General features: G+C 49.4%; 1 protein-coding gene across 1 annotated transcript in view; it reads left to right on the forward strand.

The window, feature by feature from the left end:
- Stn1 (STN1 subunit of CST complex) overlaps window positions 1-23,073 on the forward strand; it is a 36,799-nt gene extending 13,726 nt beyond the window's left edge. Inside the window, exons 5-10 of the mRNA XM_021151891.3 lie at window positions 6,676-6,843; window positions 7,671-7,794; window positions 9,848-10,019; window positions 13,446-13,568; window positions 16,089-16,161; window positions 22,399-23,073. Of these exons, the coding sequence (XP_021007550.1) occupies window positions 6,676-6,843; window positions 7,671-7,794; window positions 9,848-10,019; window positions 13,446-13,568; window positions 16,089-16,161; window positions 22,399-22,556 (818 nt within the window). The 3' untranslated portion in view covers window positions 22,557-23,073. The remainder of the gene's footprint in view (window positions 1-6,675; window positions 6,844-7,670; window positions 7,795-9,847; window positions 10,020-13,445; window positions 13,569-16,088; window positions 16,162-22,398) is intronic.
- Window positions 23,074-25,670: the final 2,597 nt, after the last annotated feature.

Here is a 25,670-nt window from a genome sequence, read left to right on the forward strand (position 1 = left end):
GGAATTACAAAGGGTTGTAAGCCCTCATGTTGGTACTTGGAATCCAGCCTGGGTCCTCTTCAGGGGCAGAATGTACTCTTAAGCCCTGAGCCTTGTCTCCAGCCCTTTAAGTCACTTTTAAAGTTTTCATGTTCAGTTCCCAGAACCCACACGGTAGCTCTCAGCCATCCATAACTCCAGCTCCTGGGAATCCATAGCCCTCTTCCTATTTCCTCAGGCACCGGGCATGCATGTGACACCTATGAATGCATTCAGGCAAAACATGAGTACATCTAACAAAATTAATCTTTAAACAATTAAATTAGGTTCATAATTATTTACAGGATGTTATCAGTGTTAGTGATCTTTTTAGGCTCCATGTAGCCATAGGCACGGGCACTGTCTTTTGTCGTTTTGTCCCATATGAAGAATGCCGACATCCATGTGGGGCTATCCAGTGTCTCCCTCCAGTGGGTAACCTCCAGTGTCTGACGGCTCATGCTGGATGGTGCAGGAATGTCTTTGTGCTTAGGAGCTTTTCTCCTTATTTTTACCATCACGGGCCAGAATCCCACCTTCCCTTTGGCTGTGCCGACCAATGACTGCTCACTCATTTGTTTGGTTTTCCAGTGTTCATGTACTTAGGAATTAGCTAGTCCTGTGTGCTCTCAGCATGCCTGTCCCTAACTTGAGAACATCCAAGTTGGTGGCTCTGCTTTGCTTAGAAGGCAAGCCATGAACCTGTAAGACAGGCAGACCGTGGATTTGTGTGGGTTGGGTACTTGCTTTAGTCTGTGCCTATGCTTGTTTGTTTGTTTGGTTGGTTGGTTGGTTGGTTGGTTGGTTGTTTAAGAGCAGAAAAGTATATTTTGGCTCACAGTGTGAAGCTCCACTCCATCATGGCAACAAAAAAGGCCAGGGCTCGAGGAAGCCGCTCATGGCCCGTCAACGTTAGGAAGTGCAGAAGTTAGATGTGCTCTTCCAGCTTTCTCCTTCTTATGCAGTCTAGGAGTCTGTGCTTATGTTAACTACATTCCCAATCAGTGACACAATACCTGGTAAACAGGTGTGAGTGTGTGTGTGTGTGTGTGTGTGTGTGTGTGTGTGTGTGTGTAAAACCCACCCTGGCTGGCCTGAACTCACAGTGCAAGCTAGCCTTAAACTCAGAGATCCACCTGCCTCTGCCTTCCAATTACTAGGGTTAAATTCCCATGCCACCATGCCCAGCTGTCAGAAGGAACTTAAGGACAATGACATTTCTGCTCATCGTTTGTCAGGGAAGGCAGGGAGGCAGGCGAGTGAGGTACCTGGCCACACAACACACACAGGAAGCAGAGGAAGATGGACGCCGCTGTCTACCTGCAGTCAGGGATCACAGCCTATGGCGTAACACAGCTCAGACTCAGGGTGGATTTCTTCTCATCAATCCTCTCTGGAGACATCCTCACAGACATACCCAGAGTGTGTTTCCATGGTGATTCTAAATCCAGTCCACTTGACAGTGAAGATTAACTGTCACAGTGCTCTTCCACAGAATACTCTAGGCAGTAATTTATGACAAACAGTTTGTCGGGCCTGGAGGTTGGGAAATCCAAAGAACCCGCAGGCCAGTCTCCACCTCCAAGATGGCTCCTTGAATGTTGCTCCCTCTGGAGTGTTCCTCTCATGGCCAAGGAGCAAACAGAGAGAAGCCCTTCTGTTCTGCATGCTCTCATGGTAGCAGTGACTCGTCCACCCTGGCCTATTGCTCTGAATGCCTCCTGTTCAGTCCCACCTCCTGACACGGTTGTGCTGCAGCTATGGTCCGGATGAAAGTCTCCCTCTCCAGGGTTGGCAGGAATGGAAGATCTTGTGGACTAATGTGAGGTCCTAGATCACTGAGGACATGCTATGAAATGGTACCCTCTCTTAGTCTCGTCTTGCTTCCTGGCTTGGACATATGATCCTGCTATGACATGTTACTCTTTGCAAATCATAGAGACTGCCTAACCCTGAGCTTGTGCATCCAGACCTATGAGCCAAAAACGCAGCTCTCTGTTTTGTAAGAAGTCTGTTGTTATTTCATTCCCGGGGTGGATCACTTGCTGGTTCAGTCTGGATAGTTTCCAACACTTGAGGCTTGGAGGGTACAGAAGCGTGCAGACCACAGTGGCATTGTGAGTCATTTACAGACTTACGGCTTTACTCACAATCCTTAATCAGAAGGTGCAGTTTGTCTGGCAGCACCTGAGTTAGGTGGAGGGGGTGAGCAAGCTCATTCTATAAAGGGACACAGGGTGTATATTTTTCTGTTTTGTGGACGTGATCTGCCTTCACTACTTGACACTGCCATTTTAGCACCAAGTGGGCCATGGATGATACAGGGGACAATCAGGCGGGGACAGGGTCTCACTATGTGGCTCTGGCTGGCCTCAAACTCGCACTGATCCCCTTTGCCTCTGCCTCCCAGTGCTGGGAACAAAAGTGTGTGCCACCACATTCACTGCTTTTTAAAAAGTGGCATGACCACCGGGCGTGGTGGCGCACGCCTTTAATCCCAGCACTCGGGAGGCAGAGGCAGGCGGATTTCTGAGTTTGAGGCCAGCCTGGTCTACAAAGTGAGTTCCAGGACAGCCAGGGCTACACAGAGAAACCCTGTCTCGAAAAACCAAAAAAAAAAAAAAGTGGCATGACCAGCAACACTATGGAACTCCTAAACTCAGTAATTTTTTAGATCAATGGTTGTTAATACAGAACATGCTGAGAGGTAGATGTCTTAACTGTCTGAAAGCAGGTAAACCGGTGACAGTTAGAGAGCAGCCTTCATTTAAAGCTGCTTTGCAAACATAAATAAAATGGTTAGTTTCCGGAGAAAGCCTAGAAAGGGCCCTTGTCATGGTACATGTGACGTGGTATTTTTAAATTGCTCCCAACTTACTCGTTCTTTCCTTTTAATTTAATTGCCCAAAGTTTAAAGGCTTTCGTTGGAAGGTGGCCAAAGAAGATCATTTTTAAAAAACAGAATTCAGTGTGAGTCAAAAATCATATTCCAATCAATTAAATAAAAACTATAATGTAAACCCTGTGGACGCTACATTGACTGTACCATTTGCACTTAGCTTATGATCAACGTTAAGACAGGTTGGCCCTCACCATCAGAGTGTTAAGAGGGATTTACCTTCAGGATGGAGTAGACCACTAAAATGAGTTCTGTCAGGCTCCAACTGTCTCATTACATTCATTAAATTACACGCTAGAGCCTCCTTTAATCAATTTGACTTACTCTTTAAATGAAAGCGAGGCCTCTTTTCTCAGATCAGCCGTCAACCTGATAATGTCAGTGGGGCCACTCGGAGCTTTTTAGCATCTCTTGTGATGTCTGCACTCCTGTGATGTGGCAGTGAGGTTGTAAATATCCCTAACGTCCGAGAGAGTACAAGAGGGCCTGAGGTAGGAAGTGGGGAGAGAGGGCCTGAGGTAGGAAGGTGGGGAGAACAGCCTTTAGAAACTGACAAACCCAGTGAGCTGAGCAGCCATTGCTCTGCGTCTGATTTCCTAGGTTTCAGTCACCGCATGCGCAGTTCTTTGTGCTCCCCGTGTTGCTATGAACAGCACATGTGTACTAGTGCTGCTACACATTACAAAACCATGGCTGTCAACATTGTAGTTGGTCAGAAAGCAGAAAATCTGAGCAAAAGACCAAAACAAAGATCCCTCTATTAGGAAACCCTGCTGAGACAAACCTACTGAGCTGTAGGAAATACGTCAGCAGTTAACCAATGTCTTTTCAGGTAGAGTAGTATCTGGAAAGAGGTGACCGTGACTCCTCCCATCCTGCAGCTTACATAAAGGAACCTGAAGAAGGCACGCTGTGTGTCTGTCCCAGTAAACATGCTGTGCTCTAGAAACTCCAGCTGCTGGGTTACCAAAACCAGGGGAATAAGAGGCATGAATTTAAAAATCAAGATACTTTTTAAAAAACTCTGATGCAAGAGAAAGAAATCAAATAAATATTAAAAATAAAGCAATGGGCTGGGCAGTGGTGGCGCACGCCTTTAATCCCAGCACTCGGGAGGCAGAGGCAGGTGGATTTCTGAGTTCGAGGCCAGCCTGGTCTACAAAGTGAGTTCCAGGACAGCCAGGGCTACACAGAGAAACCCTGTCTCAAAAAACCAAAAAAAAAAAAAAGAAAAAAAAAAAAAAAGCAATGGACAATGTATGTGATAAGCATCGTGGGCACAGTTTGCTTGAAGTTTAATGAAACCAACAGTGTGAACTTATCAGCCAAGAGACACAGAGGCTGTCGTCCCTTATAAAGACAGCCAGCTCAGTGGCTGGGACAAACCAATAATCCTGGCGTTTGGGAGCTAGAGGCAGTGAGAGTCCCCCCAAAAAAGTAAATAGTTACCTAGAGAGCCCAGTCACTTGTCACAAATAGTTGTCACTTCCTCTGTCCACAGTTGAGTCATGCATAACAGCCATGTGTGAGTGTGTGTGTGTGCCTGTGTGTGTGTGCGTGTGTGTGTGTGTGTGTGTGTGTGTGTGTAAGCAGTAGTAGTTGTAGACTGCCATTCTCCTCATTTCCTTGATTCATTCAGTTGAGGAGAAAGGGACATTAGAGTGAGACACACTATACATGAGGAGGTGTCATCACAGCTGAGAACCTGCTGAGATAGAAGTTGGGTTTCTCTGGCTCTGGGAGCCAAATGCTCCCCCTCCACCTGCCCCATGCAGTGATCAAAATCAATGAGAAGCCATCAAAAGGGAAGGAACATGCAGCCAGGCTACCAACTAACCTGCCATGTTAACGTGACAGGATGCTGTACTAGGATCCGCTGAGCCGCCCTCAGCACTCCAAAAGCCGAAGTAAGGGTTTGGGGCCATCTGGGGTTGCATAGCCAAACCACATTTCAGAAGCCAAAGCGATAACAAAACGCAGAGTCATGCAGCTTCTATGGCCACACGTGCATGTGGAATTCCAGCAGGCAGAAGAACAGAACACCGAGTCCCTAGGGAGCCACTCTGACTACAGGCAACGGCCATATCCCCTGGGGCGGGCGGTGCAGAGTGCAGTATAGTTACAGTCTCTGCAGCCAGACAGACTGCGCTTCTCTCCTTCCGAAAGAAGATTCTGACTTCGGAAAGGTTGCTTGATCTCTCTGTGACCTACGAGTCTCATCTCTGAAGTGGAGCTCCCGATGGAGCAGCTGTGAGGGCCGGATGCGCGGCACGTTATAAAGCCCGTAGAAGAGCACCTATCTGTCTGCCCAGTGGCCAGGCTTCTTCTGTTTACCCTGTCCTTTCTTAGTTCATACAATTAGAAGTAAAAGCCAGCAGTAGGGATTATTTAGGGTTGAGTGAACGTTAGTTTCTTTTCCCCGTGAGGTGAAGGTTAAAGATGGGAGGAGAGAGCCCGCACTTGGGAGGGAGAAGGGTTGGTTAGTCTAGTCCCCTCAACACTGATGGGAGGGACGAAGTCGCTGCACAAATACTTCTGTTGTTATTGTTTTGAGACAGGACCTCACTGTGCACCGCAGACTAACCAGGAACTCACTCATCCTCCCGGTGTCGTTTTTGAGTAGCTGGGGTTACCAGCATATACTGCTGCACAGGCCTCCGCAGTCATACGCTAAAGAGCCGTTTGTAGCCAGGCGTGGTAGTGCAAGTGTAGTTCCACTTATTCAGGAAACTGAGGCAGGTGAAGTGAATTCCGAGGCTGAAGAGATGGCTCGACAGTTGAAGAGCACTCGCTGCTCTTCCAGAGGCCCTGAATTCAGTCCCCAACACCTCTGTAGGTGTCTGCATATTCATGCACATACCCTCACACAGACGCACATATGCACAATTAAAAATAAAATAAATCTGTACTTTTAGAAAGCCTTCCTGGGCTAAAGAGTGAGTGAGTTCAAGGTTAGCCTGGGCAACTCATTGAGCCCTTGGCTCAAAATAAAGTAAAATCAAACAGGGGGGCGGGGGAGGTGCCGCTCAGTGGTACAGTGTTTGCCTAGCGTGCAAGAGGCCCCAGGTTCAGTCTCTAATACTGCAAAAACAATATAAAGCTCAGACCAGAGGGCAGTGTGGTGCTGTTGCCCCCAGTTGCTCTGAACGTGTGCACAGGGCTACATAGAGCCCTTTGCACCAGTGATGCAGGGGCGGGAAGGGCGGTGCAGTCACCCTGGAGATCCACTTGGCCTCACTCCATAGTCTTCTCCTTTTGTTCTGCCTTTGGATAGATACACTTCTGTCTTCCTTAGGGTTTTACTGCTGTGAGCAGACACCATGACCAAGGCAACTCTTGTAAGGACAACATTTAATTAGGGCTGGCTTAAAGGTTCAGAGGTTCAGTCCATTATCATCAAGGCTGGAGTATGGCAGGTGCAGGAGGAGCTGAGAGTTCTACATCTTCATCTGAAGGCTGCTAGCAGAATACTGACTTCCAGGCAGCTAGGATGAGGGTCTTATAGCCCACGCCTACAGGGTCACACCTACTCCAACAAGGCCACACCTTCTTATAGTGCCATTCCCTGGGCCAGGCATGTGCAAACCGTCACACAAACTTTATGCGTCTGGGGAGAAGCTTTGAAAAGGTATAAGGAGCTATTATACTAGAAGGCCCCATCAGAACAGGCATCCTGGGTTCCTCTGCCCCTCAAACTGTGTCCCCAGCATAGAAGGACCTTCGCTTATACCTCTTCTCTTTTCTCCTGGCCCCACCAGACCCAGCTATTCTGAGCACTGCGAGAGAGCTTAGCATGACATCACAGCTTAAAAAGCTGCAGGAGACCATCGAGCAGAAAACCAAGATAGGGATTGGGGATATCATCCGAGTCCGAGGCTCTGTGCGCATGTTCCGAGAAGAGCGAGAGATCTGTGCCAACATTTATTGTAAGTACAGTAAGTTTCTGCCAAATGAGCTGATATTCTGGGTGTATGCTCAGTAAATGCTTGTTTAGCTGGAAGTCAGACTCCAGAAAGGCTCATAGACGATTTGATCCCGTTGGGGGAAATTATGTTTAGCATGCTGTTTTTAGGAAAAGAGCTTTTTTGAATTTTATTTTGAAGAATGTTAATTCGGACTAAATTGGGAAGTTTGGATAATTTCACCATTTCTGAAGCACTTTGACATTCTAAATGTCAGTCTGTTAGCAGAGAGTATTCTACGAGTTCAAAAGGACGGGGACACCTTGAACACCATGAAGCCCATCAACTGTAATGAAAATATCTAATCAGACAACTGTAATGAAAATAGCTAATTAGAAGTGGTTCCAAACGCCCCCTTTGCACTGTGCTGGCTGGTTTTGTGCTGGCTGGTTTTCAGCTGAAAAATCTCAAAAGCAGCCAGTCATGGTGGTACAAGCCTTTAGTTCCAGAACCCAGGAGACAGAGTCAAACAGATCTTCCTGCATTCAAGGCCAGCCTGGTCTACATAATGAGTTATAGGCTAGCCAGGGCTCATAGGGAGACCCTGTCTCAATAAATACATATATAAATTACAAGACTGTCCCAGTAGTCCATCAGCATAATATACAGATTGCTAGTGACAGGCCTGTCCCTACCCTAGATGTGTCTGTCACATATAGGGCCTTGCCTTCTCTCTCAGGGGATGACTGGAGCTGTTCTGTGACTCTAGACTATTGTCCTAGTGGTAATTTGGACGTGGGAAGACGTTCTCTCGGGGTTACTCCTATGGCCTCTCTTTCCTGGGTTGTTAGATAAGGTGGATGATCCAGTGTGGAACATGCAAATCGCAAGGATGCTTGAGCTGCCCGAGCTCTACAAGAAGGTGTACGACCAGCCCTTCCGTAACCCAGCCCTACAGGAAAAGGAGGCACTAAAGTAAGTCCCTGTCTGTCATTGCTGAGAACATATGGCTGCAGGTACAAATCATCAAACATCCTCCACCTGAGGACCATGGGCTCCGCCTCCCTGGCCTCAGTTCCCACTCCTGCAAAGCGAGAGTGACTACACACAGAGGTACTAGGGTTGTTGCGAATGAAACACAAGCCCATGATAATTGTTATATATTGTGTAATATATTATACTTAAAGTTACTGAAGGGGTGGAGGGAGCACAGATGAATATTTGGGTCGTGGCTGAAACTTGCTTAAGTTAGCTAAAAGCTAGAAACACAGATCCAAGAAGCTTAGCAAACCGCTAGGTGAGAACCACGGAGAAGCCTACACTGAGGCACATCACAGTCCCCACCCCAGAGTGACCCCGATCCTGCATTCCCCCACCATAAAACAAGGACAAAAACAACTGGGTTGTTCTCAACAAGGGTGGGTTTCACTCCTGTACAGAGGGGACACAAAGCCCAAGAGGAATACGAATATACACACATTTGCTAAAATAGGAGGTAAAGAAAACTGCTTATCGGTGGCTCTCTAGAGGCTTCAAGCTGGGAGGATGGTATGAGGCCGTGTCTTACTTAGGGTCACTACTGCTGTGATGAAACCATGGCCAGAGCAGCTTAGGGAGGAAAGCGTTTATTTAACCTCTACTCCCAGTCCACTGTCGTCATCCAAGGAAGTCAGGACTGAAACTCAAACAGGGCAGGAACCTGGAGGCAGGAGCTGACGCGGAGGCCATGGAGGGGTAAGCATACATAGATGCTTACTCACTTGTTCCCCCCCAGGTCTTGCTCATTCTCCTTATAGGAGAATGCCTAAGGGTGGCCCCACCCACAATAGGTTGGGCCCTCCCACGTCAATCACTAAGAAAATTTCCTGCAGGCTTGCCTGCTGCCCAATTCCTTAGATGACTATGTCAGTTGTGTCAAGTTGACATAAAACTAGCCAGCATAGGAGGGTACTTTTAATTCTGTCCTTATTACTGATTTTATTGAGTTGGTGGCAGAGGGGTTAGAGAGTTAGCTCAGTGGGTAAAAGTGCACGTCCCCCGTGCGTGAGCACCTAAGCTCAGGTCCCAGCTATAGGCAAGTCTGGGCCGGCTGGTGTGCCCTAAGGGGATGGAAGCAGGGTGATCAGCAGGGCTTGCTGTCCACTCCCTTATCTCTAAAGTCAATGAGAGATCTTCTCTCAAGGGAATAGGTGGAGGGAAATGAAGCAGGGCACCAGTATCTTCAAGTTCTGGCATCTGCATGCACACATGCATGCACACACACACAGAGCACATGCACTCACATGCACACACAGAGCACATGCACACACACAGAGCACATGCACACACACCCACATACTCACACACTCTCACACACACACACAACATTCATGCACATAGACAGCATACACAGACCACGTACTTAACACAGCACACATACACACAGCACATGTACAGCGTGTACACACGCACAGCCATCACACACAGTTTTTCTTCCGTGGTAGAGAATGAACCAGGACCAAACTCATGCTAGGCCAGTGCTCTAGCACTGAGCTGGACCCGGGCCACCTCTTTAACTTTTCAAACATGTAAATGTATCACTTATCCAGTAAGTCAAACAGTGCAAACAGCAGGTATGTGTAACACAGAAAGTGGGAACCCTCTCCGCACTACTGCCCAGAGGTTGCCAGAGGGCTTGAGCTGGCTTGGTTCCCTTTAGATGCCCGTCTTCCGTGCACACAAGAGCATGAACGTCACCTAGATATTTGGTGGATCTCCTCTCCCTCACAAACATGGCCCTCCTCCATGCTGTTCCTGACCCGCTTTATAATCCACCACGAGTGTCCAGCAAGCGACACAGTCCCACCAAAGCTACACAGCGGGCACCGTATGGATTTCCCTGTTTGTAAAAACAAAACAACACAACAGCAAATCAAAACAAGCACGGTGCAGGATGGCTCCCCCAGATAGCTTTTGGTTTCGTGTACTCCAAAAGGAGCCGAGTGGTGGTTTCTTTCTGCAGGGCGTTTTAAAACTTTGCTCCCTGCAGCAATAAAGACAATTTGGATCTCGCTGGCCTCACGTCTTTGCTGAGTGAGAAAATTAAAGAATTCCTCCAGGAGAAGAAAATGCCAAGCTTCTACCAGCAGGAGTTAGAGACGGTGGAGTCTTTGCAGTCTCTGGCCAGTCGGCCTGTGACCCACAGCACGGGCTCGGACCAAGTAAGTGCGGCACATTGGGAGTATGTGGGGGGTGGGGCTGGGGGTGGGGTGGAAGGAGACTCATAAGTGACTGGTTGTCAGAGTCACACTGGATGGACTCCAAAAGCAGAGGTCACCGTTCTAGCATGTGCCGTTTCTATTCTGGAAAGGCCACTGACCACTAAGAATCTGAAATGCACTGGACCTGCCCCTTACACGGTCACACTGCACTTAGCGTTTAGGCTGAGGTCACAGCACGCAGCTGCCAGTACTCACCGAGATGGTGTCCCGTAGGTCAGGGAGATGAGAGGAGACAACTATCCTCTACCCAAGAGGATGTATCGATCAGCAAGATGATCCCCGAACCAGGGCTCTTAATGACTAACTCCTTTTTCCTTGGGAAAGGTTCATCTGTCCTGTTGTAGGAATTCAAGTGAAGGCCAAGCTGCATCCAGTCATGGCTGTAGCTAGGAAAGTGCAGAGAACCAAGCAGGGTTCCCGTTCCTCTCGGTACAGCCCCGCCTTGCACTCCACCTTGCACTCCGAGGACTCCTGTCACACTGCTTTGGTGTTTGCTGTTTCTATGTTAGTACAAAGTTAAGATTTACTAAGACATTTCAGGTTTAGCCTGTCGCTTGTATTACTGTTCTTGGGTCCGCTGCTGTCGCGCGTGACTGTATATTTACTTTTAAGTGAACAGTCTCGGCTTACAGTCATCTTCTGATGCCTCATCCCCTCTGACTGCTACTTGCCCTCAGTCTCTCTCCACAGATCTGTATCTGTAACGCCGCTGGCCCCTCACTGTTGTGACCCCCGGAGCATCCCTGTCTGGTGTCACTAGTACTTACCTTCCCGGCCTGAGTTCCATCCGTGTCTGTGATGTCACTGCCACTTGTCCCTTGCAGTCCTCACCCCGCCCATTACATCCCAGCCTGCTGATGTCACTGGCACATAGTGGGTTTTTGGTTTTTGGGTTTTTTCCCACCTCTTGTAGCAGAATTGAAGAACTGTGCTAGCAGGGGCCCTGTCTGCATGTTCTGTGCTCTCTACACAGGACCTCAGGACTGGGTACTGCAGGAATGAAGATTGATTTTTGGGTTTTGGGTTTTTTTTTTTTTTTTTTTTTTTTTTTTAATTCAGATGGTCCTGAGAATGGCAGGCGTGTTTCCCGCCCATCCTCTCTCACCCTGTTCCTGATCCCACCTCCGGTCCCTGAGCATGATCTTGGCCAAATGCTGTGCTTATGTTGACAGCGGTGGGCGCCTCCCTCCTTGTTCCCCACATGGGAGTGCACTGCGGGCTTTAGGAGACCTCAGTTTTCAGGGAGCAGTGCATCTTTCTGTTCTTTGTGTACATAGAGATTTGCCACCATCTAAGAGCTTTCCTTCCCCGTACCAAGGATGAGTTCACGCCCATAACCAGGCTCCGTTCTGCAACTGTCCTGACGCCTCTCCAGTCTTCTCCCATCAGCAGCCACGCTGCTCTGCGTGTCCTAACTTATTCCGGATGCTGCTGGTGGGACAGGCACCTTCTCCCCATCCCAGCCCCTCATGACCTTGCTTCCTAGATTTGTTCACACACCTAATTACCTCTTCCTGGCTACAGGCTGTGTGCGCCGTGACCCAGGATTTCATAAAGGGAGATGAGGGATAGAGTTTCAGGAAAACACTCGGGTGGAGAAGGTCGTGGCTGGGAACTTTGTTCTTTGCCAAGGTTGCTGCTAAACAGCCTCGGTCTCCGGCTGCCCACTTCCCATTGGCCTGTAGACAGCCTCAGCCTCCAACTGCCCACTTCCCATTGGCCTCTAGACAGCCTCGGCCTACAGCTGCCCACTTCCCATTGGCCTCTAGACAGCCTCGCATCCAACTGCCCACTTCCCATTGGCCTCCTTTCCATTTCATCATTTAGAAGAAGCTCAGAGTTAAACTGACCTTCCTAGGGCTTCTGATGCCACTCAGTGTATTTTCAGTAAAATCTTTCCTAGTCTTCTCTACCCTTTTTCTTTTCCTTTTAAAACATTTTAAATCGGGAGGCAGGGGGTGCACGTGCTCGTGTGCGTGTGTTTGGGGCCCAAGGATCAAACTCAGATCCTTAAGAGTTGGCAGCAGGTGCCTTGACATGGGGGCAAGCGCCTTTCCAGCCAAGCGTCTCCTCTTTCTATTGAGACATGGTCTCACTCTGTAGTCCAGGCTGTCCTGGAACTTGCTACATAACCCAGGCTAGCCTCAAATTCATGGTCCTTCTGCTTGAGCCTCTTATGTACAGAACTTTATGTGTATGCTACCATGCCCAGTTCTAAAGAAACATTAGTAAGTAGCGAGGCCCACCTTCATGTGAAGCCATGATGGCTACAGTTAATTGGAAAGAGGTCAGGCCTCCCCCAGGCAGGCTGTTCTGTGGCGGAGTTTTGACATGGTATCCTTTTGAAGAAGCTTGGAGCAGAAGACTGTTCCTGTGCAGTGCTGTATATTTAAAAAGAAACCGATCCGACACTGTATTTGTTTCTCTTTGAAAACGATTTCTTCCATCAATTATGAATCAGTTGGTCAAATTGCCCTGCTTGGGATGTCAGTGTCCCTCAATTAAAAGCGCCCTGGGAGACTGCAGATGCTCGGGCAACGCAGAAACCCGAGAACCCTGGGCACCCTGTTGTCACTCATGGCTGCTCACTTCCCCGTCTCTCCCTTCTGATTTTTTTTTCTAACCTTCGCCTTTCTTAGCAAATCCAGAAACATGATAAGCAGATCTTACAGGACCATTGTTTCTCTGACAGCTAGATGAATGCTGACTATGTTTGGGCGGGCAGATTATATATATTTCAGGAAGCCACCCAGTTCCTGGCCTGAGCACCAAGTCGCTGCTTCAGTCTGTGAGCAATTTTGGTTTCCTGAACCGTGCGTGTCTGTCCATTGTTCTTTTGAAAGTGACGAGCAAAACACAGATCTCAGTCCCGGAAGCGGCTGGCTTGTCAGAAGGGACCCCTGGTGTCCTTGCTCTCAGGACTGTGGTCTTTGAAACAGGCTAGGCAGCACATCCTGAGGCCGAGAGGCAGTCTCTGGAGAGGATGCTTCCCATATTGTTTGCAGTTCCTGGGAGCTGAGCTGCAGTTGGCTCCCCATGGCTGCGTGTGCTTTCCCTGCTGACCCGGCCCTCCCAGAGGAGGGAGCTGATGCTCGTGGGAAAGGTGGGAAAGATTGCCCAGCAGCCTGGGGGCAAAGCCGTGAACAGTCAGAGCAGAACCCAAGCACAGCACAGTTACCAAGTGTGACCCTCCAGAGCAGACTTCCGACCCTGCCTAAATGCCGGCCTGCTCAGCTGATGCATGCCTGGAGCACGCTGACTCAGCACAGGAAAAGCCTGTTGGGTGAATTCATAATAAACCAGTCGGGCTTGGGAGTTAGTCGCAGGTGGTGGAAGATGAGACATTTTTTTTTCTTCCCTGTGCAGGTGGAGTTAAAGGACAGTGGCACTTCTGGCGGAGCGCGGAGCGTGTTTAAGAATGCTCTCCAGCTGCTTCAGGAAAAAGGACTCGTGTTCCAGAGAGACAGTGGCTCTGATAAGCTGTACTACGTAAGAGACCTGCAGCCCAGTTTCCCCTCACGGCTTCCGTTACAAGTACAGTTAGGCTTAGGAATAGTACCAGTTTCTAAGACAGTGAGTCCGGGTGAAAGCTACCTCTTACCCTTTCACAGTGTAACCATCTCTCTCCTCTGGTGAAACAGTCTGACTCTGTAAACCCAGGCTGACCTTGAACTCCTAATCTCCTGGCTCCACCTCTCCAAGTCTGGGATTGTAGGTGTGTGCCACTACTCCGGATCCATGCTGCCTCTTGAAACCCAATGGCTGTCTAAATATTTATCTGTACATTGACAGATATACAAGCACGTCCCTGTGGCTTTTTTAAGAAAGGAAGGAGGGGGAGGGGAAGGAAGGGAAGGGAGGGAAGGGAAGGGAGAGAGTAAGAGTAAGTGAGCTATCTTCTAATTGAGAAGGCCTCATCCTCAGAGCCCTTGGTGCAGATGCTAATGCACTGGTGACTGTCCTGTGCACCACAGTCTTCACCAGCATCCCTGGCCTCTGCACTAAATGCCACAAGCACCTAGTATGTTGTGACAATCAGAAATGCCTTCTGGCATCACCAGATGTCCCACTGCTGTGAAGAGTGTTCCGCACAGCCTTCAGTGCCACCGTCTGTCCCTGTGCCCGTGTGTCCCGGCACCTGCGAGTCTGCCTCACTCTTTCTGACCAGGAGTATTTACCAGAACTTTCTAGCCATTCCTTTATGATGGATGGATGGACACTATGGTGTTGTACGACTTTTGCTGTCACAAATAGTGTTTCCTGACTCGATCTGTGTGGCTCTCTGTGTGAGTCTGTGTTGGTATTTCTAAGGACGGCTCACGCAGGAGAGCGCCAGGAGCAAAGGACGCTTAGTTAAAGCTTTCGGGTAACTCCAGTCAGCCTCCCTGAAGGCCTTGCTTGCCAGCCTCCCTTCTGAGGAACGGCACGGCTGCTTGCTTGCCTCCATCTTTTCAAGGTAGAAGTCTGCCTCTTGCTGCATGCCTTTGATGTTGGAGGCAGCAAGCTGAGAGTGGACCACTCGTGTCCACAGCGGAGAAGTGACTTCAGAATAAGATGAGAGCCCTGGAGACAGGCTGCTGGGCCTCCCTGCTCGCAGACTCGCTAGAGGTCTACTTAGCAGGTCATTTCCTCTGTGGAGAGGCCTGGTTTTATTTATTTAAGTAGGAGAGGTTTTCCACAGTGTTGAGAGGTAAGCCAGTATAACACAAGTGCTGTCCACTCATCCCGGGATGGGAGGGCCAAGCAGGACATGGCGGCCATTGTCACACTAAGTTCAGCTGGAGTCCTCTTAGAGATTTGTGCCTCCTTCTGTTCTGGGTTGGCTTCTGGGAGGGTCTGTAGAGAGCAACCCTCCCTGGGAAGCAGCCAGGGCAACTGCAGCTGCCCAGGGCGAGGTGTGGCAGGGTTGGGCACTTCCTCTTGTGAATCACCCAGAGCTGGAAGGGGTAGTCAAACAGGAATAGATCCCACGTCCCCTCTGTGGCTGATCCCTCCCTTCCACTCATCCCTGATTTGTGGCTTCCCTTTCTCCTGTAGCCCTGCTGGGGACATAGTTACAGCAGTGCCCAGAGTTCTGTTTGTACCCATGGTTGACCTTCACACTAATCTTGTGAGTCCGAAGTCATCAGGTCTCACGGGCGGCCATGGCTGTCTCCTGTACCCAGTTCTTCAGCTGTGTTCCCATGCTTAGACTTGGCTCTACCTCCTTCCTCTTTCCTCTCTCCTTTTACACACTCCTTCCTTCCTTCCTTCCTTCCTTCCTTCCTTCCTTCCTTCCTTCCTTCCTTCCCTCTTCCCCTTTCTTCTCTTCCTCCCTTCCTCGCCTTCTTTTTCTTTTGCTTCCTCTCCCTTCCTCCCCCCCTTCTCTGCCTCTCTTCCCTCCTCCCTTCCCTCTCCTGCCCTCTCTCTTCTCTATTGTTTTTAAATTTACTGTCTGTAGCTGAGGGTGAAGCCTGCTGCTAGTTGAGAAACATGGTTGTGGGTGTGCCTACAAGAGCAGAGAGCGTTTCCGTAGATAAGCTGGATTCTCTAGCTTGCTGGCTTCCCCATGCCCATTTCTTCTTTAACTCTTCCTTGTGCTTAGAAGAAGAGAAACTAAAGAAATATAAGACAAAGAGGGGACCGAGAGGAAGAAGGCTGGGACGGGGAGGAAACCTTGAGCCTGCGGGAGCTCCTTCAAAAACACTGGGCAAGGAAGAGGAGTGTCTGTCTGAGTGGCCACAGTGTAGGAAAGGGCAGTTGCCCCTTCAAGGCACAGAGTTCCAGTTATGCTTTCCCTTCTGGCCCCAACAAACCAGCTCCTGAGAGAGCTGTGTCCTTAGGGGCAGAGCGGAGCTGCAGTGGCCACCACGCAGCAGAATCACTGAAGGGTCGCTGGGGGAGGGTGTATGGGGGGGGGCTTATAGTTGCTATGGGATTTGTAGAACCGCCTCGAAGGCTGGTCTTGAGTTCTGAGTGACACACTGCTGTGTCCTCAAACCACGTTTCCTCTCTGGATTCTCCTTTTAGGTAACCACCAAAGACAAAGACCTGCACCAGAAGATCTACCACATCATTAAGGAAGACTGTCAGAAACCAAACCGTAAGTGTTTTGTGATGGTGAGCCGGTGCGCCCAGGGTTCCTTCCCTCCTAGAACCAGACAGAATCAGGATGCTCTGTCCTGACTCAGGAGGGAGACAGCCAGGGCTTCTGTCCTCCGAGACTCAGTGTCCTCTCCTCTAACGCGTGTTGCCTGGACAGAGGAGTCAGCATGTGGAACTCCTTTAAACAGCCCTGGGGTGTCTGGTCCTGTAGGGATAAGCTGGAGGCCAACAGGTAAGCGCTCCCTGAGATTCGGGCACACTGAAGTGAACCACCATGCTGAGATGTGCTCGCTGCTCCTGGTCCACTGCCTTTGAATGTAATCTCAACATTCACCCTCTTCTCAAACATCAAGGCTTTTTAGTATCAGGCAGGACGGCTCCTAGACATTACATACAGTTCATGAATAACGAAATCCAGTCATCTTGGAAACCGTTGAGTTATAAATGAAATGGCTTAGAAAATAGTCCGGATTTGTGAAGTTAGGTCGGCCCCTAGTGGCTGGACACTCAAACTACATCCAGTCTGATAACTTGCATATCAATTCACCCTAACTACAAAGAAAGCATCCTTCTTGAGTCTGTATGAACTAGTGAGTCTTCAAGGTGACCTTCCAGAGCCTGGCTTTTGCAAACATATGCCAATGACAAATACTTATGTCACCATGATCCTGGGAGCAGAAAGGGTTGTTAGCCCTGGGTCCCCTTCCTATTTTTATTCTCTCTGGAGAAGTCTTTCACTCCTTTCAGACCCAGATGGACACGCTGAGTCTACAGACCGGTAGAGGGGGGCCAGGTCATCTACCCCTGTGGTTTAGGACCCAGTGAGATCAGAACCAATAGGGTGTCACAACCAGACAAAGAAAGAAAGAAAGAAAGAAAGAAAGAAAGAAAGAAAGAAAGAAAGAAAGAGCCTCAAAGCAGTCCTGTTACGTTAGTAATGGATGCTGTTTGGCTCATTCATAGCAGGGATGGAGCAGCACAGGCAGGCATGGTTGCATGGACCTGTAACCCCAGCCCTGGGAAGGCCAAGGCTGGAGGTCAACCAGGGTTAACACAATGAGATGTGCTTTCTTTCTCCCCCTGCCCATTCCCCTCTATTTCCTCTCCCCCTTTGTGTGTGTGTGTGTGTGTGTGTGTGTGTGTGTATGAGTGTGTGTATGTGTGTTATATGTACCTGGTGTATGTGCATGGAAGCTAAAGGAAAACTTTAGATGTCCTCTATCCCTTTCTGCCCTTCTCTCTGTCTCTGTCTCTCTCTCTTTCTAAAAACTGCTTTATTTATTTATATTCCAAATCTTGCCCTCCTTCCTGGTCCCTCCTCCAAGAGTTCTTCACCTCATCCCCCCCACCCCCTCCTCTAAGTGAGTGCTCCTCATCTCACCCTCTCACTCCCCCTACGTTACCTTTCCCCCCCCCAACCCCCCTTCCCTGGGGCATCCAGTCTCTACCTGTACACATCCTCTCCCACTGAGGCCAGAGGCCATGGACCAGGCCATGTATGCTCATATATGCTCATATATGCTCACTGGTTAGTGGCTTAGTCTCTGGGAGCTCCCAGGGGTCCCAGATACAGTTAGTTGACACTGTTGTTCTTCCTGTGGGGTTGCCATCCCCTTCAGCTCCTTCAGTTCTTCCCCTGTCCTCTTCTTTTAAGACAGACTTGTCACTGAGCATGGAGGAAGACTGGCAGCCAAGGTGCTCTAGCTGTTCTCCTGTGCCTACCCCTCCCTCCCGACATGCACACAGTGCAGGGGTTACAGGCGCTCCTGCAGCCGTGCCTGGCTGATTTTACATGGGTATCGGAGATTTGAAATCTCAGATCCTTAGGCTTCCAAAACAAGGTGCCTCTCCAGTCCACAGACTGTCTCAACAAAGCAAAACCAATAGGCAGCCTCTCTGTCTGCTGCTTTGTGAGAGCCTCAGCCAGAATGGATGGTCCCAAAATGCCATTCCTCCACACTGAATCCCAGGCCCCTCAGCCCCCGCATTCTTAGATTGATCTGCATCGGGACTGCAGCGCTTTATAGCCTGGCACCTGTAAAGTAAAGGAAAGGGGTCCACACTCCATCCTCGGAAGGAAGGGCCTGCAGCACAGTGAGCAGAGGCACGGGGAGATTGACAACATTGCCTGGAAATATGGCTCCGTGGGTGGCAGTGCTTGCTCTGAAAGCCCGATTATCAGAGTTCAGGTCCCTGGAACACACAGAAAAGTTGGGTTCAGTGGCACACACCTGTGTTCCTAGCACCCCTCTAGCAAACTGGGAGGCAGGTAGGAAGCTCATGGGCCAGGCCAGCTAGCGTGGAACACACAGTGCAGCAGCAGAAAACAGCAAGGTGGACGGCAAGAAGCAGCTCCCAAATTCATACCCCATGCAGTGGCACATGCACACACGCACACGTACCCCAATAAAATATTTAAAAGAGACTTAAAAAAAGTGACAGGTTTTATATACACTGGTTGGTCAGCCCCTGCCCGGGTGACTGAGCCTACCATGGTGGATGGCTCTGCCACTGTCTGTAAGTTGTGTGAGGGGGACCCTGCAGGCAGTCACAGCAGGCAGGGAAGCGAACCAGGAAGAGGTGAGAGTGAAAACTCAATTCAGTTTGGTATCATCAACCTGGATCAAACCTCGGGGAGTCTGGTGCCGGGGGTTTACTGCCCACGTTCTTTAAACCCAGTGTAATCTGGAAAAGAAGTTTCCGGGTATAATACAATCCCTGGTGCACAAGGTATAATTACATTGAACCTCAACTCGGGGCACATGTCATTTCTTCCAAGAAGATGGGTTCTGGAGATGGGCTACATGTATTAGCTTAAGGGTCTAGGGGAGGAGCTGGCCTGGTCTGCTCATAGAGGTAGTGGAGAGGTCATTTAGGCTATCAGCCACCTCTGGTCCTGGTTATGAAAGCTTGGGGGAGCCTTTGGCTATACAGATATTGTAATGGTCATTTAGACTACTAGGTATCTTTGGTCCTGGTTGAGGGAGCCTCTGACTGTACAGGTAACGTACAGGTCATTGAGATTACCAGTCATTACTGGTCCCGGTTGTAAGAGTTTGATATGGGGGCTGGAGAGATGGCTCAGCGGGTAAGAGCGCTGACTGCTCTTCCGAAGGTCCTGAGTTCAAATCCCAGCAACCACCTGTTGGCTCACAACCACCCGTAATAAGATCTGACGCCCTCTTCTGGTGCGTCTGAAGTCAGCTACAGTGTACTTATATATAATAATAAATAAATCTTAAAAAATAAAAATAAAAAGTTTGATATGTCCTGGCCCAACAGATATTGCAGATCATCAGGCTGTTAATCACCTTCGATTCCCAGATTTCTGAATGGAAAAACAAATTTTGTGTTTTTTCCATTGGAAAGAGATCCTGGTTTTCCTGGAGACCTGGGAGTGCAAGGACCTTTGATCTCTGCTCCCAACACATGCAGGCCTCTAAGAGCTATCAGCCAATCACTTAGTGCGAATAACTCCCTAGGATACTCACAGGAACTCTTTTTTTTGTTTTGTTTTGGTTTTTGGGGTTTTTTTTTGTTTTTTTTGGTTTTTTTTTTGAGACAGGGTTTCTCTGTGTATCCTTGGCTGTCCTGGAACTCCATGTGTAGACCAGGCTGGTCTTGAACTCAGAAATCCGCCTGCCTCTGCCTCCTAGGATTAAAGGCGTGTGCCACCACCACCCGGCTCACAGGAACTCTCTTACCATTGGCTGTAGTCAGTCACCTGTCTTTCTCTTGTCATAATCTATGGCACTGAGAAATAATTGCACAGGTCCTAAAAAGCCAGACAGTGCAGAACTGCTCAGAGGACTTCAGACCCCCTCTCCACACCAGACCAGCATCCGTCTGGGGGTGCTCCGTGCACATGCAAACACACAGTCCTGCTTTTCTTTTCTTTTTTTTTTTTAAAGATTTATTTATTTATTATATGTAAGTACACTGTAGCTGTCTTCAGACACTCCAGAAGAGGGAGTCAGATCTTGTTACGGATGGTTGTGAGCCACCATGTGGTTGCTGGGATTTGAACCCCTGACCTTCGGAAGAGCAGTCGGGTGCTCTTACTCACTGAGCCATCTCACCAGCCCCAGTCCTGCTTTTCTAGAAACTCAAGGTTGGCCTATAATCTGCATTGTCTGCACCCAGCATTGACCTCTAGAGGGCATTGGCAATTGCGCTGTGTGTGGAAAGATGCCTCCAACTTCTAAGGGGCTACATGCTATTCCACAGTTGTCCAGAGAGGTCAGTCTATTCATTTCATTATTCCTACTGGGCCTTTAATAAGTGATGGGCTGACATTTAGAGGGACTGGGGCTGAGACCATAGCAAGGAAAGTGTCTGCACTAAGCCGGCATCAGCCCCGTGAAGGACTAAGGGGCTTGTCCTTCCGGAAGGTGGGCAGCATGTGGCATCAGAGAGAGCCTGGTTGCAGAGCAGGTGACAGTGGTGTCTACCTGAAGAATGTGAATCGGTGTTCCCAAAGCTGTGGAGAGAATTCTAATTTAGGCTAGAAAGGGGTGAGAAAAGCGAGGTTCCCTTTCCCGATGGGGCAGTGACTGGTAGCCCTTACCTCTAGCCTGGAGTCCTGAAGGCTCGTTCTAGCTCTCTGCCCCTTGGCTGAATACTGAAGCAGAAACAATTTCAGATGGGATTGTTGAGTGGATTTTTCTCTACTGTAGGTGGCTTACAGATTAAAAAGCCTGGATTTCAGCTTTACATATGGTATAACAACGGTAAATTTTCCAAAAAAGAGTTGTACGATCCAAATGTCTTTTTTTTTTTCTTTTTTTTTTTTTTTCGAGACATGGTTTCTCTGTGTAGCCCTGGCTGTACTGGAAATCACTATGTAGTTTGTTCCAGGCTGGTCTCGAACTCAGAAATCTGCCTGCCTCTGCCTCCCGAGTGCTGGGATTAAAGGCGTGCCCCACCACCGCCCAGCCCAAATGTCTTTTGACTCTGGAAATGTTCTCATGAGTAGAAAAATTAAGCACAAAACATGCAAATAAGCATCTCACCTAGATTCCCTGGAAGACCAGCTCTGGAGCACAGCCACGCCCTGTATATTCGCTGTGTCCTTTTTACATCTAATGGGTGCCGTGTAACATGTACCTTGTAACATGTACCTTGTAACACACAGGTAGAGTGCTTCTTCTAGCACTTCTAGCACTTCTAACAGCATTTTGAAAGTAATGAGTATGTTCAACCACTAGGGGTCACAATCTAACCTTTGTTAGCCTGGGACCTCAGGCCATGAGAGGATCACAAATGCTCCCTGTCCCACAACCAGTAAACAGAACTGATTCTCATGGGTGCCGTGACTTGCTCAAGGGTACAAAGCTGCTTCTCTGAGAGCCTTCCCCACTCGAGCCCTTTGGTTACCATGGGAACGTAGACCAGCTTTCAGCTGGTGTGTGCCAGGGCTGGGGCTCTGAGGAGGGCCTGGCTTTTAGTGATGAGGTTCCTCTGTGACTTAGGATATGGTTTATGTCAGAAGATGTCCAGATGAATTAGAGGGACAGAACACAGCACAGTGCATTTGTTCTTCTGTTCTAGTCTGCTTGGTAGGGAGAAGAGGCTGCTAACACATGAGTGTAGAGGTAGTGATCCCTAACCCCACGAGGGAGTGGGGTGCCAGCCTTCCGCTTTCATTACTGAGTGCCCAGTGCTTAGTTTGGGGTCAAAAGGTAAAAGATTACTAACTGCCATAGATATGACCCAGTGAAAGCCAGAAGAGGAAACACGGGATGGGCTCAAGGTAGGAATCCCTTAGCCAAGCCACCCCATTGAGTCAGGACCTCTAAGAAAGACCAGCTCTCGCTGGGCAGTGGTAGTGCATGCCTTTAATCCCAGTGTTCGAGAGGCAGGGGCAGGAGGGTTTCTGAGTTTGAAGCCAGCTGGTCTACAGAGTGAGTTCCAGGACAGCCAGGGCTACACAGAGAAACCCTGTCTCAAAAAAAACAAAAAAAGAAAAAAGCAAGGCCAGCTGTGCTGTGAGTCTCCAGAGGCCTCCTGGAAAGCCAGGATTCCGTACTGTGAATTCAGGGTTTACCAGGACTACACAGCCAATAGGATAGGTTATACAGACTGATGGAAGTCTTGACTGCTGAAGAGCAGAGTTTTGAGAAGTGGGCTGTGTCACAGAGGCATGCATGTGGAGCCTCGGGCTATGTCACATTGGAGAGGGACAGAGGAGGGCCCGGCCGTCACAGTCACACCTGGTGTCTGCCCTTGCCCGCAGATGTGGAGAAGGGCTGCCACCTGCTACACATCCTGAACTGCGTGCACCTCAACCTCCGCTGGGACCTGAGCAAGGCTGTGCTGCAGCAGGTGCTGGAGCTCCTGGAGGACCAGAGTGACATCGTCAGCACCGCGGACCACTACTACGCAGCCTTCTGAGCAGAGCCGCAGAGCCAAGCGGGCAGCTCTACCCTAGGTGCTGCTCACAGACCCAGTACAGACTTACACGTGTATAATCCCATAGTAAGCTCTGACAAATCACAGGGAAATAGGACTGAGATAGACGGCTCTGATGTCAGCCATGACACAACACAAGCCCTCCTTGTCAGCTCCCTGGCTGGACTTTCCATCACTCAGAACAGAATGGGAGAAAACGGTGTTGCTGGTTTAATCACTGTGTCTGAATTCAGGGGCCCCGTCTTGATAGAGGCATCCCAGGGCGAAGGCTCCTCCACATCTGAACTGGAGCAGAAATAGCAGACTACACCGTCTGAAAACGTCACACTCCAAGCTACCACATACATCCCCACCAGGCTCCCCTGATGTGTCAAGAGCTCGTATAGGCGCATTGTCTCCTACAGTAATGGACGTTCGCCTCAGTTTCCTGGTACTTCAGCAGTAGCAGTGAGGGCTGCTGAGGCTTGCAGATCTGCATTGAAGAATAAAAACTCCAATGCATGGCTTGGCATTTCAATTCATTTCCTTATGACTTGAAAGTTGTCTCAGAACATTTCCCTGCACTCAGGAGAGGTGCCCAGCTAAATGTGTGGTCCCTCGGTGCCCCTGAAGATGGCAGAGGCTGTCGGCCAGCTGTCTGGCTGATAGTGTTATTTTCATAGTGTTATTTTCAAGGTTGCCGCTGAGTGTGCAGGGTGTGCCGACACCATCCAGACGAAGCCCGGTATGTGCCCAGACAGGTGATGGAGTCGTGTTTTTTTTTTTTTTTTTTTTGCTCAGAATGACAAGGTAAAGAAAACATCTGAGTTATGTAGCAGGCTTGTTCCAACAGCAAATGCCAGATCCAGCCGGCAGAAAGAAAGCATGGAGGAAGATTTAGAGTTAATTACAGTCATTTTGCAGAGGGCACATCTGCCTTAGTCTGCTGTGCTAGCCTTTGACGTAGCTTGAGTCTGGATAGCTCAGCTGGAAATCCCTTGGGCCCAGGAGCTATTCCAGGCCTCTGGCGACTCCGTATTAATAGGGACGACACAGCCACCTTCTCTTCCCTGTGCTTCCCTAAGGGTCTCAGCTGAACAAGATCTGCATAGAATTCTTCCAGCTCAGCAGCTGGTCCCTGGTGAATGACTATATCCTGATTAGTGGAGCTTTCCCACTAATCAAGGAGGGAGCCTGGAATCAGAGCATTAACTGCTCATGTGCTAGATAGAGCAGTTTCATGAGGACTCCTTGGGGGGAGGGGGGAAGCACACAGGTGTGAGAATCATGAACGTGCAAGATGTCCATCACTGTCTAATCTACAATAATTTATATTTGGAGAAGTTAAATATATACCACACATTGAAATACTACACAGCCACTAAAATGATGGCGCAGATGGCTAGCCACTGTAGCCATGGCCAGTACCCCAGATGTGTGAGGAGAATCGAGTTACAGACTAGTTTGTGTGAAATTAATGCCATTGGTATGAAACTCCCTGTGTGTCTTTACATAGTCAGTAAATGTGGATAGCGTGGGTTGGCACAGGCAGCTCCTCGTTTCCTGCCTTCTAGAAGCACTTGCTACGTTTCCCTTTCAGGGCACCAAATTCCCTGGCTGCAACTTTACTCAGGCTTCCATCTGCCCACGTGCTCAAGAGTCAGTCTCAGCCCCAGACCTCATTTCTAGCTATCTTGTTCTCCAGGGATCTTAACCTCATGTCATTTACCTGTTGCCGCACTTTCCAGGTGGCATGAGATTGTGGGCCTGTCTGCCGTCTTCACACCCGTATATCCTCATATTGGCAACTGCTTAGGTGTCTTAGAGACGTCACCAGCTAAATCTGTCCAGAGCCAGTCTCTGGGTCACCCCAGGCACTGCCTTGCTTCTAAGCCCCGCCCCCAATGCAGGAGATGCCAAGCTGGCTCCATTCCCCAGACGCTCAGGTCAAGCCCACCGACAGCTTTCTCACAGTCTATACCCAAGCCATACGCTGTAGTCTTGACTCCTCCAAAGTGTTTCTAGAATATACTTCTTACTCCCCTGCTTCCGCCTTCCCAGAGCATTGCAGTCTCTTCCTCTCTTGCTTGATGTCAGTCCTCACTCCCTTGTCACATTCTCAGACCAGCAACCACAGGGATCCTGTATTGGTCCGACTCTCCACAGCTCTGAGTCTTTTTCAGGAAGGAGCCTGAGGCATCCCAGTGACCAGCAGGACTCTGCAGGGCCTCACCTTGCTGCGCTATGCTCGGCCTTTACTGCACTGGCTGTGCTTGGCACACAGGTACACTCCAGCCTGGTGACAGGCCTCTGCTCTTGTCCCTTGGGTCTGTGTCCCTCACCTTCTTGGTGAGGCCCAACCCAGTTCTCTGTTGATCGTAACCAATTTCTGCTACTCAGCTCTGTTCTGCCCACAGTGCTGGTGACTGCCTAACACACTCCAGATGTCTGCCTGCTTGCCCTGTTTATCATCTGTCTCCCCAGTAGAATGCTCCAGAAGGCTAGAATTCCTGTGTTTCCTGTGTCCCTGGTACCCGAGCAGTGCCTGGCACATCTTTCACAAGTCCCACTTTTGTTTGTGGCTGTTTCCAGCTCCTCATGCCTGTATCTCCTGAGGGTTACCACCATCACCACTACCATGTTTGGAAATGTCAGTCCAGGAAAGTGCAAACGAACATCTCCCCCCCCCCCAAAACAAACTCAGCCAGGGCACCTGGGTTACAGTGACTCAGATTCCCTCGTCCTTGGAGATGTGGCTGTGATGTGTTCTGTCCAGAGTTCCTCTGCACAATCCAGTGCCCTCCACGCCTCCTAACATGATCTTTATCAGAATACCTTGACCGTCTTCTCTGCTCCTCACCCCTGTTCTCAGCATCTCCAAAGTGGAAGTTCTTGCTTTCTTGAAGTCTTTGCCTCTGGATCAGTTTCTGGGCAAAACTACATTAATATCACATTCCCCAATTCATTTGAAAAGTGTTATTCGGATAACACATCAGACATGATTAGAAATGCCCATCAGGCCGGGCGTGGTGGCACCCGCCTTTAATCCCAGCACTCGGGAGGCAGAGGCAGGTGAATTTCTGAGTTCGAGGCCAGCCTGGTCTACAAAGTGAGTTC

Source organism: Mus caroli, unplaced genomic scaffold, assembly GCF_978045245.1.
Source record: "Mus caroli unplaced genomic scaffold, Mus_caroli_1 scaffold_20, whole genome shotgun sequence".
Classification (NCBI taxonomy): Eukaryota; Metazoa; Chordata; class Mammalia; order Rodentia; family Muridae; genus Mus; species Mus caroli.